Source organism: Anabrus simplex, chromosome 2 (genome assembly GCF_040414725.1).
Source record: "Anabrus simplex isolate iqAnaSimp1 chromosome 2, ASM4041472v1, whole genome shotgun sequence".
Classification (NCBI taxonomy): Eukaryota; Metazoa; Arthropoda; class Insecta; order Orthoptera; family Tettigoniidae; genus Anabrus; species Anabrus simplex.
This window is the reverse complement of record NC_090266.1, coordinates 871,964,627-871,983,437: the sequence shown is the minus strand read 5'-3', so window position 1 is coordinate 871,983,437 and position 18,811 is coordinate 871,964,627. Positions and strand designations below refer to the sequence as shown.

Here is an 18,811-nt window from a genome sequence, read left to right as displayed (position 1 = left end):
TATTGGAAAGCATGGTGTTCACTACAAGTTAACAGCAGCATTCACAATTGAAAACAAAATTCCACCATGTATTGTCATTTCATGACACCCTTAAGTTATAAAATAATCCCGATGCTGAACGTGCATCACCCAAACAGCTGTTCAGAAGGAACCAACAACAACACGATCCGAGAGGACCTTACTTTACGTCGTTCTGAAGGAACAAAACTGCGAAATGCAGGAAATACTTATTCATCACGCATTTAGAAGAAATGCCAAACACTGAAGTTAAATAAAAAGTGGCAAATCACTTGAAAAATATTATTATAAAACCAACTTTCAGGTTATAAATGGTTACGTTACGCTTAATAAAATTACAGGTCCACATGGTACAATAAAACAAAATACAGAATTCTTTCCTTTTTAACAATGACTACCATCACAGATCCATCTACTTATTGTTTGTCCCAACACACTACCTACAAGTTACCAATTGACCACACTCAACTACGTACAAAAATGAAAGAACGACAACAATTGAAAATAAAATATATTACCGGCTGACGAATCGAACCCGCATTCGTAACTCAAGTCTCACACAAATACGCTGAGTGTCAACACGCACCCTACCAAAGCAAAACGGACGTCAGAACGACAAGTCCGTAAAATAAAATAAAATACATAAGTTAATTGAACTCAAACACGCGTGGCGCACTGCAGTAACTACTCAATCACCATCAACTCAGTACCCAATATTGGACAACCCTCATTAGTGATTCCATAATCTTAGGTAAACACCTTCCAGCTGGTAAAGGGCTGTGCGCAAACCTGGCATCCATCTTATTGAGCTGTAAACCTTGTCAAAAATAATAGCACACAATGAAACGAATCTTGTCACAGATTGATCGCAAGTCGGGAAATGCAACTAAGTCCCTATCTTGTTACTAAATCGTGAAATTGAAAAGAAATAACCCGTGGTGAGTAATCCACGACTCAAACACGATCTCAGCATGCACAATGATGTTTGGAAAAGTAATAACAACTTCCAACACACGTCTAACACTACTTGACTATCGCCAAAAATAATCATCACTACCGCAAAAATCCACACTGTAATTTTAGGGTGAAGCCCTCAAATCGCCTATCGTCATTTTCCAAATATTCATATCCATGACTATCCAGTAAAACGAAACCAATGAATCTACACAGCCAAACATATCGCTTTAATAACGTCCAATATCTCATCCCACAATGTTTCCGATTAATGATAAATTACCGCCTCGTAATTTATGAACTTCAATGATTGGAATCTTGTCATTACAGTCAAATAACACCAACCGTGTATTCAGAATGCTCTTTTACCCTTGAGGTCATTTTACTATAATATTCATTATACTGACTTTACGTAAACTAGTTATTGGATTTTTACTACCAAGTGTTACAACCTTCACCAGACACTGTTTTTCACTTGGGATCATATCTTCAAACTTTACTATGCCTCACACAATAATAATCTCGAACCAACCTTCTCCTGCTCTCAGTTTTCGGATTGTTAGCGGAATATACTACAGCCTGCCCCATAAATATCACATTTAATATACAGCTTGTCTCTAAAATTCTTCGCCATCAGCAAATATAGCCCGTCTCAAAAACTCATTCTCATCTCCTTCTCACGGAGGTATTACATGAAATATACAGGCTTCCTTTGCCTTCAACATCTATACACTTCTTATCTCAACATAAACTCTTCGCTATCAATCCCTTTTCTTACATTTCAAGATTTTTCAAACCTCAATCCTCTCGTGACAAACAACGTTTATAAAAATATACCTTTTTATTTTATTTTTACTACAACTTTCGGACCTCAAGAATACAACAACACGCCATGATTTTCCATATCACCGACATACACGATGTCACAAAATTTTACTTCCATGAATAAAACACAACTTTATCGGATTTCACTGGAATTTTCTAGACACCCTCAAACCTTTAGAACATACCTGTTAAATCCACTTTTAACGTAGAAAAACTTTATCCCGCGGTAAACAATATTATTATTTTTATTATTATTATTATTATTATTATTATTATTATTATTATTATTATTATTATTATTTCGACCAAAATCTTCTGATTTGCTACGATATTCAAAATTAAGACATTCACCACGACTACGTTATCGTTATCACCTTCCTAATTTTACTCAATTCGGACAATATCTCAAAGAATATTAAAACAATATTTAAACTTCGCATTTTATAGCTTTTCGACGTGAATTTTACAGCAATGAAGAGCTTCACACGACGACCAGAAATGTAATACCTTCGCCTGATCATTATTAAATACTAACCCGACACACGCATTGAAAATTGGTTGGGACAAACAATGTTCTAACTACAACATTGATACAAAATATTCACAGACCTGTAATCGTAGTCACCATCCTGGATTCTGGCTGCATCTAGCCAGTAAACCTCGCGTTTAGCCTTCCATGGCTACATTTACCGTCATCTTCTCATACGTATAACTTAAATTACACAATAATTTATACTCGGGGTCGATTGACGCCGCAAACAACGCACTTTCAACACGTTTGCCGTTGTGACGAGCTCGCTCCTCAAATGGCGACTGACACAATTTTCTCAAGAGTCTGCTCTTGTTCACCCTACTAAGGGCCAGGTGTTCCAAACAGATAAGAAACCAGACCCCGCGACCCACTCGCAGATTTCTCGTTGACAAATATTAGACGCACACACTGAATACAGAGAGAAACTCAATTACTTATTCACCCACATATCTAAACCTTCAAAGTTCCCATTAGCGGCAGCCTAGAAAATTTCTATCATCTTCTGCTTTAACAGTATATTTGAACCATAGACACGAACATGTAATAAGTCACTTGGAGAACAAATCTCCGCACTTTCCTGCTGACGAGTGACGTGGGCTTCGCCGTTCCAACAACCAGACAGAGAGTGTGAAATATACGGGGGGTGGGGGAGATTTCTTTTATACTCTATGGGAGGACGCTACCCACACCATGAAGCTTGGTTGTGTAGTATGCTAATTCCGCATCCAATAGACCAATTTTTCTGAAATTTGTTCCATAACTTCGGACAAACTTACTATTTATTACGGTGTTAATTTGATATATATTTCCCATACTCGCAACAGGCAAAATGAATTATTTCTGCCCGGGCGTTTCGCGGGCTTTTCGTCATCCATCGGCCTTGGCAGGTGTCGCTGATCCGCGGGCCGGACGCAAATCCTTCTCTAGGCTTAACCGCATTTATTTTTACCCTGGGGGTTCTGTCTTCACATAGGGATTAAGAATAATTTAGATTCTTTATTCTTGGATTTACCATGTCGCCATAATCTCTCGATATGAAAAATTTCTTAAATTTGATAAATTATTCAATATTCGAAGTCCACCGAAGTGTCCCAGTATTTCACGATCTTGCGGCTGTCTCGACACGGGGAGTTCGTTCCCACGAGGCAGCCAGACTCTTGGAATAAAAACATGGCTGCTCTCAAAAAACAGTTTGTAGCTGAAATAAATATTTGGAATAAAAATAATTTTCTCATCGTAGAATTATGAGTTCAATATATGGTCATTTCCTGGCCTACTGATTCAAGAGGGATTACATCACCTGTTTCAACATCAGTAACCACACGTGTGGTATAGGATGTTTCAAAATAAAGCACCTTATAAAATTTTACATCAGATTACAATTTTGACATACAGAATTACAAAAAATAATTTTTAAATAATTCTTCAAAAATTCTTCAAGATAAACGTCCCAAATGTTTTTTCTTCATGCTTGCTGACATAATTTTTAAATGATCAATTACGTAAAATTTACATACAAAAAAATCACTTCGAAAACAATTTCTCACATTTTGCAATGTTCATATATCTCGCTGTTTCCTTATTTTAAAAAGATTCTTACAAACGTGTTTCATTTACACAGACAAATATTCCAGTAGAGTCCAGAGTTCCCTTATTTCTTCGCTTCTCACAATACCAAATATTACAAACAAAATTGAAATTCTGTTGTCCTTTCTTGATGACAAAAATGCAATTCTGCTGCTCATTCTTGATAATACACCTGCCACATCTTCCCCTCCTTCAAACTCGAGCTAAACTCGAGGAAAACAAAACAAAAACACTTAAACCTTACTGAGGGAATTGTGACCACACTACATCCGACACTTTACATCACAATACTTTGGTTCTCTTCAGGAACGTTTATACAGGCAAAACCAAGTAGAACGTTGGTATCGCTGTCAAACGGATGCGCTGTCCGTGGCCGTTGCCAACGTCTCCATCCATATTATAGTCCAACCATAGCTCTCTTACAGTCTCAGCATAGCCCACCAGCTTAGTGAACTGGCCAAAAACAGGCGAAGGTTATTGGCGCAGCAATGCCTACTGCCGCCATCAGAACCACCTTCCCATTCTACCATCAGATAGTAGTGGCCAATAGGTGTGTTGTAGGCTCCAAACAGATACCCCAGGTTGAACAGAGTCAGTGGTATTGCAGTCACTGGAACATAAACAGACGCAGCAGGAACTTGGAACTGAAGAAATAAAGCCACTGTCCTGAACTATCGACGACCTAAGGTAGAGTTTCGAGCGTGGGTGTTTTTGGTAACAATAACAAGCCTCCTTAGGGAGGTTCCCTCTCATAGTTCTGGCATACCCCAGCCCCCTCGGCAAGTGCTATTTCAGAATTTAGGACAATTTAAAAACTAAAAGGAAATCTGCCAGAGTTTACCCTAGTACCGAAAACATTACAAAATCCCTAACTATACCCATTAATAAAATTATAATCTTACGCCAAAAACACATTATATTAACATATACATAACATGGTCACAGCGACCATGCTTATCACAACTAATATTCTTAAATAACCTATAAAATTTCCAATGTATCCGGCAGGATATTTACCACAAAAACAAAAATATTATTTATAACTAAATCCCTTTTAACTACTAAATTAAGTTACCGTATGCATTCTTAATCACCCAACATTAAGAAAAGGAACAAGAAAAATAAAAGGACAAATTTAGAATGTTGCAAGGGAACTCAAAACAGGAAAATAAAGACTTAATCACGTTAGCTTGCAACCGTTTTCAATGGATTGAGGTTATTAAGTCACTATTCATTTACCATGTCATGTACACATTAAATGTTTGCATAGATAACTCACATTACGTATTACGTGTCACACCAGTCAAATTAAGCAGCAATTAAGCCAGGAAAACTAAATCAAAACCACATAACTTTACCAACAAGAACTCAAAAATGAAAAACGAAAGCGATGCAGGAGTGCGCATACAGAAATCCAACTCACTGATATAAGAAATAAAAGGCACAAGTGCAACCTTCATACGAGAGCTTACCAGATAACCGCATGACACATAAGACTACCGAACTTATCTGTCCTCCAACATACACACAGACAACATCACCAAACCACCAAAACAAGTGCGACGATCCCTGAATCAGCATAACCAACCAATGGTAAAAGGCACGAATGACCTCAACGCCGACTCTTATCACACATCACAAAACACAGTAGACACACACACACACACACACACACACACACAAAACACCCGTGCGATGACACATCAAGAAGTGCTCACAATAGAAAAAGGACAATACATGACCTCAAGTACACTTGAACGTATCACACGACAATGAGACTCTTGGGGCCAATATCGCACTCCCAGGAGAGGAATGGCCTCTCAACACCTTAAGCCCTAAGTCTCAGTAAATACACATAATATGCCTACCCAAGGCACCCAATACAGACACACAATTATTTACAAGAATGGTAGGACAGATACAGCATGGCTACCCAAATTTTGAACCGTACTCAGTCTAGAGAATCCCATACTTCTTCAAATTGAGTACATAAATTTTGAAGACACGAACACGTAATGCAAGAACTTTTTAACATCGATAAAATCGAACATGACAAAACAAGCAGGAAAATTAACTGTCTGGCTTAGCTAAATCACGATACCTTCAAAATTTTACTGGTGACAAATCTAAAATAACAGAAACGAAAACCTTGACAACCTCCAGACCTACAATGAATTTAACACCAATTTATAGCTCCGCATAAAGACACCGAAATGAACATTTGCAGAAAATCTTCCTAGAATTCATTTTAACAATAACAGGGGACGTTATTTTCCATCTAGAGCCATCTAATAGCAAGAAAACGATTACGATGAATCTCATACTAGATATACTAGATTTCAAAAATGTCACGGGCACAAGTGCAGATCCGTAACCCGTCAAATTTGCCCAAATTGGGCCTCAGCCTCGACACTGGTCTATTAATATGGTGAGCATGTTTCACCCTACAAGACTATCATAGTCTATGTAGTACACTTCCTAGGAAGTATAGGAACACACGGGTAAATAAATATACGCGACAAGGGAACAGACACTTACATGATGGAAAAACACAAGACAAATTAGGAAACTTTCGAAATTTAGCAGCTGGTCTGGAACCCGTCCCCCAAATAATCCCATACCTACTCAGAAACGAACACAAATACAGCAACAGACCAAAAGCAACACCACATGACCGGAAATTTAAGTACATACCGAGCTAAAATACGACACCATTATAATTTTAAAAGATCACACACGTGGAATACTGCCAAATAAAATACAACAAGCATAAAGGGACAAAATTTTGAAAATAATTTACTATAACACCAAATTCACGAACAAAAAGACACTCAAAGAGATCAATGAACAGTTACCAACTTTAACCTCAAAATTTACGGACAGAAAAACACCCAAAGAAATAGACGAAAATTTACGAACATTAACCTCAAAATTGTTGCCGGAAATTTACGAACCCAGAAATGTGAGAAAACTTAATAAAACATCATGCTAAAACTCGACCAAATCACACTGATCAGTATCACACACACACAATTCCCGTCATCTGGAAGTAGAACGAGATCACGACAAGAGTAACTTTTATAAGACAGAAATTTGTGCGCACATAAACTCGGTGTATGTCTAGTGATCAGCTGTCTCCAACACAGACACGTACACCATCTGTTCAAAAGATAAACATGAATTCAGACACGGAAGTACAGTTCTTAACACGACATCGCAACGTAGTTTGGAACAACCGGAAATTACACAAATGTTACAATCGGTACATAAATGGCAGAAGACTTGACATAATCAAACATATTGAAATTTATCAAAGTAGACTTTCGGAACGCGAACACAGCACACGAAATGTGAAGATATCGCTTTACTACAAAACGCGTGGTCAAGCGAAATCTTGCCACACAAGAAAATTTATTAAATTTAACGAAACCGAAAAAACCTGTTACAAATAGTAACGCACCATTTCCTCCAACCGTTAATTACAAGGTGAAACACAACAACACAAACTGCACATCGCCGCACAAAAACACTTGGTGAGATGAACTCGTGCAAGAATCATGGAAAAACAAAAACGGGGATTAAGAATACACACGTAGAACTTACAACCTATATTCAAACTTAAGATTTAAAAATAATTTTAGAAAAGTTAGCCGCGAATGATCATTGTAAACCCTTTTTTCTTCGATAACCTACGCTCTGTTAATAATGTAACCGCAGTTTTCTCTATGTAGCGTTGATTTTAGCGTGTACACAAATGCATAATAATAATAATAATAATAATAATAATAATAATAATAATAATAATAATAATAATAATAATAATAATAATAATAATAAATAGAATAATAATAAAAATAATAAATATTGATATAAAATGTGAATTAAGACATAATAAATATTGGCAAAAATAAAGAAATAGTAAAATGACGCAGTGGCGGTGAATACCCATCAGAGCATGGAAATGTGACGATTACTTAATACGCAAAATTAAATCCTATACAAGGGAACACTTACTGTCCTAAAAATGACAACTAAGAAGGAAAATGGAACATGCAGGAGCCCTATGAGGCCCATGGGAAGGTATGACGTTATGGGGGAGAAAAGACTTACAATAAACACCCTCTAGCTTAACTATATTAAAAATAACAAAGAAAGTTTTATAAAAAGCAAGTTAAATTACATAGGAACTAATGCTTAACTCGACGACTGATACAGGTAGGCTAACAAAAACGAAAATATAATCAGGATATGTGAAATCTTTTGTAACACCAAGTTATATGTATGTAGAATAACACAAGGCTTGTCAATTAAAATGCAGGTGTAAGATTTGAAGTTACAACCTACGAGAATCTATGGCAAAATCGGACACGTTAAAACAAAACTTTAAAAATCATATTAAGCGAGAAAACACTAAAATACAAAAGGAGTTAAATTAAATCAAACAAAATCAGAAAACATTGAAATGGCAATGGAAATGGCACTTACCAAAAAGGAGGTAGGGTCCCCGAAGGTGAAACCCTCGAGGACAACCTCACTCGCTAGGGCGGTCGGATGGAATTGACGCTTAGCACACGCATCAATTTCCCAAATCCGGCAAGAAGACCGGAAATGGGCCGATCACAATTAACCGACAAGAAACAATTTCTACTATATTCTCGTTTGCCAATACAATTGCGTGACCACATATGGTCATTTCCTGGCCTACTGATTCAAAAGGGATTACATCACCTGTGTCAACATCAGTAACCGCGCGTGCGGTATAGGATACTTCAAAATAAAGCACCTTACAAAATTTTACATCAGATTACAATTTTGACATACAGAATTACAATAAATAATTTTTAAATAATTCGTCAAAAATTCTTCAAGTTCAACCTCCAAAATGTTTTTTCTCTTCATGCTTGCTGACATAATTTTTAAATGATCAGTTACGTAAAATTTACATACAAAATATAAACACTTCGAAAACAATTTCTCGCATCTTGCAATGTTCATTTATAGTTATATATATCTCACTGTTTCCTTATTTAGAAGAGTATTACAAACATGTTTAATTTACACAAACAAATATTCCAGCAGAGTCCAGAGTTCTCTTATTTTTTCGTTTCTCACAATACAAAATATTACAACAAATATGAAATTCTCTTGTCGTTTCTTGATGACGAAAATGCAATTCTGCTGCTCTTTCTTGATAATACACCTGCCACAACAACAATTGCAAGGAAGTACACCTGCTTCACTGCAGTCTTTTAAAGGCAAATGAATTACCTTGTTGAAGTGCTTTGAAACACCTTTTGAGTGGTTGTCCATAGCAATTAACTCCCAGTAAAGGAACACTTAATATCTTCCGTCATTTATAAACACTGTAATTGAAAATGTATTTATGTATGATGTGGTCTTGCAGTGACTAATATTTGAATTGCGTTTAGTCTTGAGAATGTTCATATTCTGAGAAACAGTGCATGCATAGACCGGCTACATGGCTAAATAGTTAGCATGCCAGCCTTTGATCACAAAGCTCCCGTGTTTGACTCCTGGCAGGGTCGGGAAATTTAACCATCATTAGTTAATTCCGCGGGCGTGTCGTCTTCATCATGATTTCATCCACACCATGATGCAAAGGTCGCGTATGGGCATCAAATCAAAAAACCTGCATCTGGCAAACCGAACATGTCCTCGGACACTCCCAGCACTTAAAACCATACACCATTTCATTTCAGTGTGTGTAAATTATTGCAAAATACTAAAAGAACGTGCTTTAGATCCTATGTACAAATTTCCATATTCGTGTTGATGTCTATGTATTTATGTCCAGTGGGCATTGGCAAATGCAAATTTTCATTACGTTACAATGGTTTGATGCATTCTGTTTATTTCATTTAGAAATGTTAGCTGGTTTGCCCCATGTAGAGTTTGAGGTATTCACTACTTCTGAGATATCTTTGACTCGGGAAATGTTTGTGGGTTAAATTCTGTTAAAAACTGTAATCATTGTTTTTACTGAACACTGTATTGTACATGAGGTATATAACAGATGAACATCATCATCACTGGCCTCTCACCTATATGGTCATGGTTCGAACCAAGACCAATGAATGTGGGATTTTTGAAAAGAAAAGGCACATCCCCATGGTTCAGATTCTATTTAAAACTGTAAGTCCCCCAAGGGCATGATCACAGTATCACAATATCAACTTTCTTATTTTGGGCAAGATTCACGTTATTGTCCGTCAAGTATACCACGTAGTGTTATGTTGTGAGCTGTGTTTCCTGAGTATGATTATTAAAAACTTTTGCGGAGAGTGTTGTGCTGTTAAGTTCATGAAACATGAACTGATATGGTGGGTGGTTGTGATGTATAGCATGCTTTGAAATATTAGGGTCAGTCAAAGTGGATTTTCTTGAATTTATGTTGTCATTCGTGATAGTGAAGTCTAGGAAGTTAGCTGATAACTTAGATTCATATTCTTATATACATACTCCCTACCATGTAAACGCATACACTAATGGTACATCCTTACTCTTTCTCCCCCTGTTAATACTGAAGATAGTGATTTATAGTTATTTTCTAACTGTTGGGTTCAATTCAATGTCGCTATTTATACAGTTAGGGACTCTACTTGCCGATACGACATCTAACAGTTGCTGTTAATCCTGCACATTGGAATTATACAGTGATGGTTTTTCTTGTAACTTGCGAGATTTACGTATTGCCACTGCCGTATTGTCAAAATCACTAGTGATACATTTGTGGCTGTAAGTAAAGCATATTTTTTCAGTAAGATTACAAATCCATTTGGGTAATACCAGTTAAGTAGAATTGCAGCATGTTCAAATAATGTATTTAATAACGTTGTTGGTGTTAAATGACGAACGCAGCATTTTAATAATACGGATTTATTTCGTCCCATTCGTATGTACAGAATGTAATTAGGATGTATAAGAAGCAAGGAAAACCTGCACGGACTTCTCCTATAAAGAAAGCAACATTACCTACTCTATAAAGATCAGTTCAGTTGAAATGGAAGGGAATTTCCTTATCAACCTAAGTTAACCTAACTTGTCTTGTCACGAATTTGGTACGATTTGCAGACTTAACCTTTGTGTATTCTTATTGACTTAGGGCATACGTGCATGTAATATATTTGCTTGTGTGTATCATTACATCATGGTTTCACCTAAGTCCAACAAGTAAAGCAAATTTCAAGAAGGGGGCTGAATTATTTACACCAGGCAAATACTACTGTCTCTAGAGTGCAAACGTGTAAATGGAGGAAGGCAATAAATGCACAAAAACATGGCTGTTAATAGACCCTGGCAAGAGTACAGAAATGCCTACAGAGGTCTACGTTTAAATTCCCTTCCTCTTTCCTCGACCAGAACTGCATATCACCTCACATTACACTGTTGATACACCTGACTATCAAATAAATTTTCTCATAAAATTATAATTATTTCCATATACATTTTAGTAAAAATGAAAACTGGATATTAATTAACAAAACTTAGGTCAGATACAGTTTTTCGTATATGTAAAAAGAACATTTTCAGCAAGAAGAGAGCAAGAACATGAATGGCGATGCATAGAAACACGGCTGTTAACACGTTTCACTTCCATATCTGACTTAAGGCAGATAATATTTTACCAGTGCCTTAAGGCATTTCATGAGAAAATTTTCAAATTTCAAAGTTTAATATGCATTTAGCGTCTTAGGTTTACCAACAGTACCTTAACACTTTTACGTGATGTGGTTTGCCATAATGGAATATATACATGACTTTTTTGCAATTAATACTCTAAGCTTTTAAGATTCAAAGATTGATCACTACTGCCTATAATATAATAAATCCATGATGCACATACCTTCTACTCTTAAACAAAATAGTATAACATTCTTCAAAAAGAATGGTGTATCAAATAGAGCAACAATTAAATGGCACCATTTCATCACCCAACAATCGAGCAAAGTGTCTGAAATGCATAGTGAGGCAAATCATTTAATAAAACTTGTGTCTGATAACAGTTTTTATTATTTCAAAAAGAACTGATGAACTGCTTGATGAGTGTCTTCTCAAACTATTAAAATATTATCTTAGATATCAATAGCTCATTATTGTAAGGACAAGCTTCTGAAACCCTCTGAAACTGAAGACACTCTGAACAGACTGACCGATGAATCTGCTGATGAAATAAATACTGGAATTGAAAACCGATGACCATATCTTATCAGACTTCTGATTATGTGCTATCACTGTCAGATGACATCACTGAAAAACTGCTGGTAAAAAAGGATTTCTTCTTGAGAAGAATGCTCAGCTGGTGGATGACACCCTGCTACACTGCTGCTTCAGAAGAACCTCAGCCTTCAACATAGGGCAACATGTAAACACAGCCCACTTCGTCATCAAAATATTTCTGACCTGGGATGAATGGTGACATTTCAAAGCAAGTAAACATACCGAGAGGAAAAAATGGACATTATTGGTCTACAAAACCACATGCTGTAACCACACAAATGGCAGCAAGAAATATATTCCACACTGTACAAGGACCAGCTGGAGAAGCTAAGAATGCAGGCAGTCCCCTTCAGGCACTCAAGTTATTGTTCTCAGAGGCTATTCTTCATGAAATAGTCCTGCACACCAATGAGCAAACTCGTAGCTGTCAAATCCGCTATAAATGTAAGTCTGCAACCACTGAGGTGAGTGCAATTTTAGGATTGCTAGTATTTTCAACTGTACAGCTGTACATAATCATGTGGCAGCATTTACCTAGCTACATTTAGTCTAGAAAGGTTCAAATTTCTCACTACTTGTTTGGGGTTCGACAACAAAGACTTTCTTTACCAAGATATGGCTAAGCAGCAATCATAAATTTGTTCCCTTTATTACATGACACTACAATCTTTATGCCATACTTTGCAGGCTTGATAGATTTATACATATGATAGGTACATAGTCCAAACAAAGCTAGTGACTGACATCATTTGTAACATGCTATCCAGGTTTGTAATTGGAAGTAGAGTTATTGATAAACGTATCCCAAAACGTATGTATGGTAGAAAACCTATCCAATGTACATCTCTCTTCACGAGTGTCTTCAGGTCAGCCGACGGTAGAGATTGGCCCCTCTCCGTCACCCAAATACAGAGGCATAGAGCCACAGCAGAGCTGTCCTTTGCTCTGTTGGTTGGTCGGAGTACAGAGCTGTCAGACCACAGACCGGCCATGGCCACTCATGGGTCGACAACATCCTCCGACTCTTAACTCAACCGCTCCATCATACCTCCGAATTCCCAGACTTTGCTCTTTGTATACAAAGGCTTGCTTATATCTGGAGGAACCATATTGATTTCAATGCCAGTAAAGCAAGCAAGGTCATCGTCCCTAGTCAATAAACTTCACTTCGAATGTGCCCTGTCGAACGAATAAGAACAAACTCGGACATTTTAGCTTACACGCTCCACTCATGCCTGATAGTGGTTGCATATGCAGCAAGCACATGTTGCTTCGTCTGGGTAACCTGTCTCAAGTTCGAACAACGCACGTCACTAGCAAGTTGCCGCGCAGTTCGGGTCATATAGCTGTCTATTTGCATTTGGGAGATATTGGGTTCGAACACCACTATCAGCAGCCCCGAAAATGGTTTTCTGTGCTTTCCCATTATCATACCAGGAAAATGCTGGGGCTCTACCTTAATCAAGGCCAAGGTCACTTCTTTCCCACTCCTAGCCCTGTCCTATCCCATTGTTGCCAAAAGACCTATCTGTGTCTGTGCGATGATTAGCAAAATTGTAAAAATAAATTACAAATTCAACTTCCAGATCCCCAACTGTATACAAAAATTTCAATATCTAAGCAATTGAATTCCAGCAGATAAAAGATCCGAGAAAAAATTAGGCTCAAACTAAGCAAGTTGACTACACGGTTCGAGTCGTGTAGCAGGAAGTTTACCTTCAAGAGATGGTGGGTTCCAATTCCAAGGTGTCAGCCCTGAAAATGGTTTTCCATGGTTTCCCATTTTCACACCAGGCAAATGCTGGAGACGTACCTTAATTACGACCACATCCGCTTCCTCCAATCCTAACTTTTCCCCATCCCAGCATCGCCGCAACCCTTCCGTGAGTTAGCAAGAAGTTAAATCTAATACGTCTTTTGCTGCTTTTCCAACACCTAAGTATAGTCACGGGTGCAAACTGAATTGAACATATGGAGTTGGCCCTATTTCATGGCTGGATGCCATTCCTGATGCCAACTCTGGTGGAAGGTTGTATTCACTATTTCATGTTTCCGTGGTTGTTAGTAGAATGGTGTGTTGTGTTGTGTTGTGTTGTGTTGTGCTGTGTTGTGCTGTGTTGTGTGCACAGCAAGCGATGGGTACAGAGACGAATACAAATACCCAGGGATTGTGACAGCTGAGTGATATAGCTATTGGCTTCTCACCAAGGTGGCTGTGGTTCAAATACCAAATAATTCATGTGTAATTTGAAATGAAAGGTCATATCGCAATGTTTTGATTCCACATAAAACTGAAGTTTCTGTGGCCATCATCATAATATAAACAATCACATAAACTACAAGCTTAGTTACAAACACCGTCCCTGTATCAAGGAAATTACCAGTAAACAGATGTGGCTAAAATTTCTGATCAGGCTGAGAATCGAACCAACTACCCTCTGAACTGAAAGCTGCAACACTAACCATTCATCCAAGGAGCCACAAACAGTGCAACATTAGGACACAAACAAACAGGGTTCGAATCACTACAGATGATGCCACACAGTTAATCTATGGAGGTGCCAAAAGGAAAAGATGTACCCTGGGCAGAGATTTTCTCCAATCACTTCATAACTGTGAAATATCTGACTACCTGATGTAAATCTCTGAGCATCTGAAAGACTCACTAACCACATTCAATGCAGGAATCACATAGGCACAGTAAACGTTGGTGGAGCTTGGCTTATGGTGTAATGGGGTATTACACCAATCTGTTGTCGTACTAGAAGCTACAGCAATACGTGTGATGCATGGGCTGGTTACGTCTGCTAGTCATCTGTGTGTCCAGCGACCAGTGGGTTGTTTGCAGTGCAGTACTGTATCAGTAGTGTACACTACAGTATTGCATGGAAGGTAACTGTTGTCTCTGTGATATCCGTGAGGGTGACACATGACGGAACACTGGTACAATTTTGCAGAACACTGAGATATGCATTTCATCTTTAGCAGAGCCAATGGTAATGCACATGTAGCTCAATGCCTGTACCACAAACAATATCCAACAAGATGCTATCCACAGCCCCGTATGTTTCAAACATTCACTACTGGCTTGGGCAGACAGGTTCATTGCGCACAGTGCATCGTGTAGGCTGGCTACCAAAGGGCCAAAGAAGAGGAACTTGCGCATATAGAAAAAGAGCAATCTACCACCACATGTGCCATTGCTCATAACATGGGAATCTACCACAGCAGTGTGTGGCATGTCTTACATGACAACCAGCCGCATCACTATCACTGCCAATGAGTTCAGGGTTTGACTGTGGAAGAGTTCCTAAGACAAGTGCAATTTTGTCAATGGTTGGTGGATTGTGCAAATGAGCCTGATTTCCTAAGCTATGTGGTTTTCACAGATGAGGCACAGTTCACTGGAAATGGCTTCTTTAATTGTTGTAACAGCCATATCTGTGCTTGGCACAATGCCCATGCTGTAGCTGAACATGACAACCGACATAAGTTTGCAGTGAATGTATGGACCAGTAGTACCGGCCATCACCTGGCTGGACCATACCCTCCTACCACCATGTTTGAATGAGGTGATATACTGTATTTTTTCAAGATGTTCTGCCACAACCGTTAAAGGTTATGCCACTGTTCACATGTACTCAGATGTGGATGCCACTAAATGGAGCACCCACACATTTTTCTCGTACGGTATGTGACGTACAAAGTCACATATATCCTGGGCACCGAACTGGAAGAGGTGGTCCAATTGCATGGCTAGCCTGCTCTCCTTATCTGATTTCTCTGTATTTCTACTTGTGGGAGCATATCCAAAGCCTTATGTATATGACACTTGTGCCTGATACAGAAACACTTCTCACCAGGGTACGTGCAGCATCTGATGAGATTTGTGTGATGCATCGTGTAATTGGTAATGCATGCCAGAATTTACTACACTGATGTGACGCTTACATTGAAGGTGGTGGGCGAAAATTCAAATAACTGTTGTAAACAACATTCAGAGACCTTTGTCTACCTTCACTGTGTAAACAGATGACTATTACTTCAATGATTGTCAGTTCTGAATTTCTTAGGAACATACAGAATTTTGGAAAAAATAATTCAAATATATTGTCCATTATTATCATTCCTGAGATTCCCAAGCTTTCCCTAAACTATGTTATCCTATTTGAAAGTTGCTGTACTTTGACCACTCTATGGGTTATTCATATTCTGAGCATCCTTCTGAGTTACCATGTAGATATTTTATACAAATGTTTATTTTGTCTAGCAATGAAAATATTTTTGAAAAATAAATTTTGATTTATAATGATATCTTTACGTACCCAGACTACTGATGATGAAAACTAAAGATGCTGTTTTTAAATCAGGATAACGCTCCATTTTTGGAAAGAAATAATTTGGAGTATGAGAGTACCAATGCCGATCATGAGGTTCAACCTTCCAGTCTGTAACAGCCAGCAGAGCAGAACAAATATCAGTAGAGCACAACATAACATATGTTAAAATATTTTAATAATGACTACAATACATTACATTGATCAATCAATCAATCAATCAATCAATCAATCAATCAATCAATCAATCAATCAATCAATCAATCAATCAATCAATCAATCAATCAATCAATCAGCTGTTTACTCAACTTGACTAATCAATACATTCTTACAAAATTAGGTTATAATGTTGTTTTAAGTCACGCTCAATACAATTTGATGGTATTCGGAGACACCGAGGTGCCAGAATTTTGTCCCGCAGGAGTTCTTTTACGTACTCATAAATCTACCGACACGAGGCTGATGTATTTAAGTACTTTCAAATACAATTGGACTGAGCCAGGATCAAACCTGTCAAGTTGGGGTCAGAAGGCCAGCGCCTCAACCGTCTGAGCCACTCAAACTGGCAAATTACATTAATATGTTCCTAATAAGAATAATTTTTCCCCATACTACTGTGTGTAAACTTACAAATTGAATTTCTCTTTGTTTTGAGTCATGGATTTCAGTTAATAATTGCAGAATTCAGCACACTATTGTTCTTAATTCACCAACTTTTGAATAATGTCCTCTGTTATGACATCCTTAGTGCTGACATGATATAAATCTGCCAGCAAGAATTTAGAACATGGTTCCTTTACCTCAACTGTGCCAAAATAATCTCAAGAAGAAGCTGATAAAGTAAATGATATTAATATGAAAGTGTGAGTAGAAAGGCCTGAAACAAATATTTAGGTATTCTTGACAATGGTTTGCTTGAGAATATGCACAGACAATAGGTTGGAGGTCCCATGCATACGGAACACATTATAACAAGTTCTGAGATACGTAGTACAATATTAGTTTTAAAATGATGGATGAAGGTAATTTAATTGCAACATATCAATTTATACATTGTTTACAATGTCTGGGTTCTGATATATCTTCTTGACCTTTCACAGTGCGGAGAAACATAGATAAAACACATTAATTATTTTTCTATAATACTCCTTCATAGTGAATGGGAACCACTTGGATTCATAATACTCAACATCTCTCTTATGTTTGCAATGCACGCAATTAAGAGAAAAGGATTAAATATTACGAACTGCAGGTCACCGAATAGAGAACTCCCATTTTCTGTTATTTAGTCCACAGGTGATCACCTCGTTGCTCTAGGGAGCAAGCACTACATGCTCGAGCCTGCCGAGTGGCCATGATTATTAAGGTGACAAGTCTGTATGGTCTTACACCATGGTTAGCTGGTTCAAATTCAAATGGTAGAAAAAATATCACCATCAGAATTATGGCCAGCAGAGGTGGTGGTATACAATTTCTAATCACTAGATTGCATGCCGAAAGCTTGGATTCAATTCTAAACCTCTCTGCAGTGTTTATATGGAGTGAAGGCATATGATGTTGTCGACTGATCCATCCGTTGGACAGGAACATTAAGCCTTGAGCAGTCCCCTTATTATTATTCGACAGGAGTAGGCTACATGCCAACTTCACACTCTCCTTACCTCACCATCCCACTCCATATGTGCAGATGTCACCCATGGGTACTGAGTAGAAAGACCTGCAGAAGTAAGCCAAACATGTCCTTGGACATTATCGGCATTAAAAGTCACACATTAAAATAATACTTGCTCCCCTTGTGATACCTGACACTGCAAGGTAGAATGGAGCAACAGACAGGCTTCGTGCATAATTGCAGTAACTACACAGATATAATGCTACAGAAGAAATTTGTTTTTGCATATTAGTACCATTATTATTATTATGAGTACAGATTATGTAGAATGAACAGGATAATAACAGGGCAAGATAATTATTCACAAACAAAAAAATAAATATTGATTTATACAATGTAGACAGGAGAGGAATAGTAGGAGGAGGAGTATTCATTCTGGCAAAAGAAGAATTTGTAAGCTACGAAAAAGTTCAAGAAGTCAAACATGAAATACCAGGTGTAGACACGTCTCTAAAGATAATAGGCAACTTTACGTTTTTGGAGTGTACAGACCTGGAAAGGGTGACGCAGATGCTGATTCAGAAACATTTGATACAATAATCAGCTATGTTGGAAATGATATGGAAAGGAACGTGATTGTAGCAGGTGATCTCAATTTACCAAATGTCGATTGGGAAGGTAATGTGAACGACAGGAAGCATTATCAAC

The 18,811-nt window shown here is 37.7% G+C and overlaps 1 protein-coding gene across 1 annotated transcript in view; it reads right to left on the bottom strand.

Moving 5' to 3' along the window:
- The window catches only part of Culd (CUB and LDLa domain), a 374,725-nt gene that overhangs the window by 107,517 nt on the left and 248,397 nt on the right, over positions 1 to 18,811 (bottom strand). Inside the window, exon 12 of the mRNA XM_068226057.1 lies at positions 16,480 to 16,602. Within this exon, the coding sequence (XP_068082158.1) occupies positions 16,480 to 16,602 (123 nt within the window). The remainder of the gene's footprint in view (positions 1 to 16,479; positions 16,603 to 18,811) is intronic.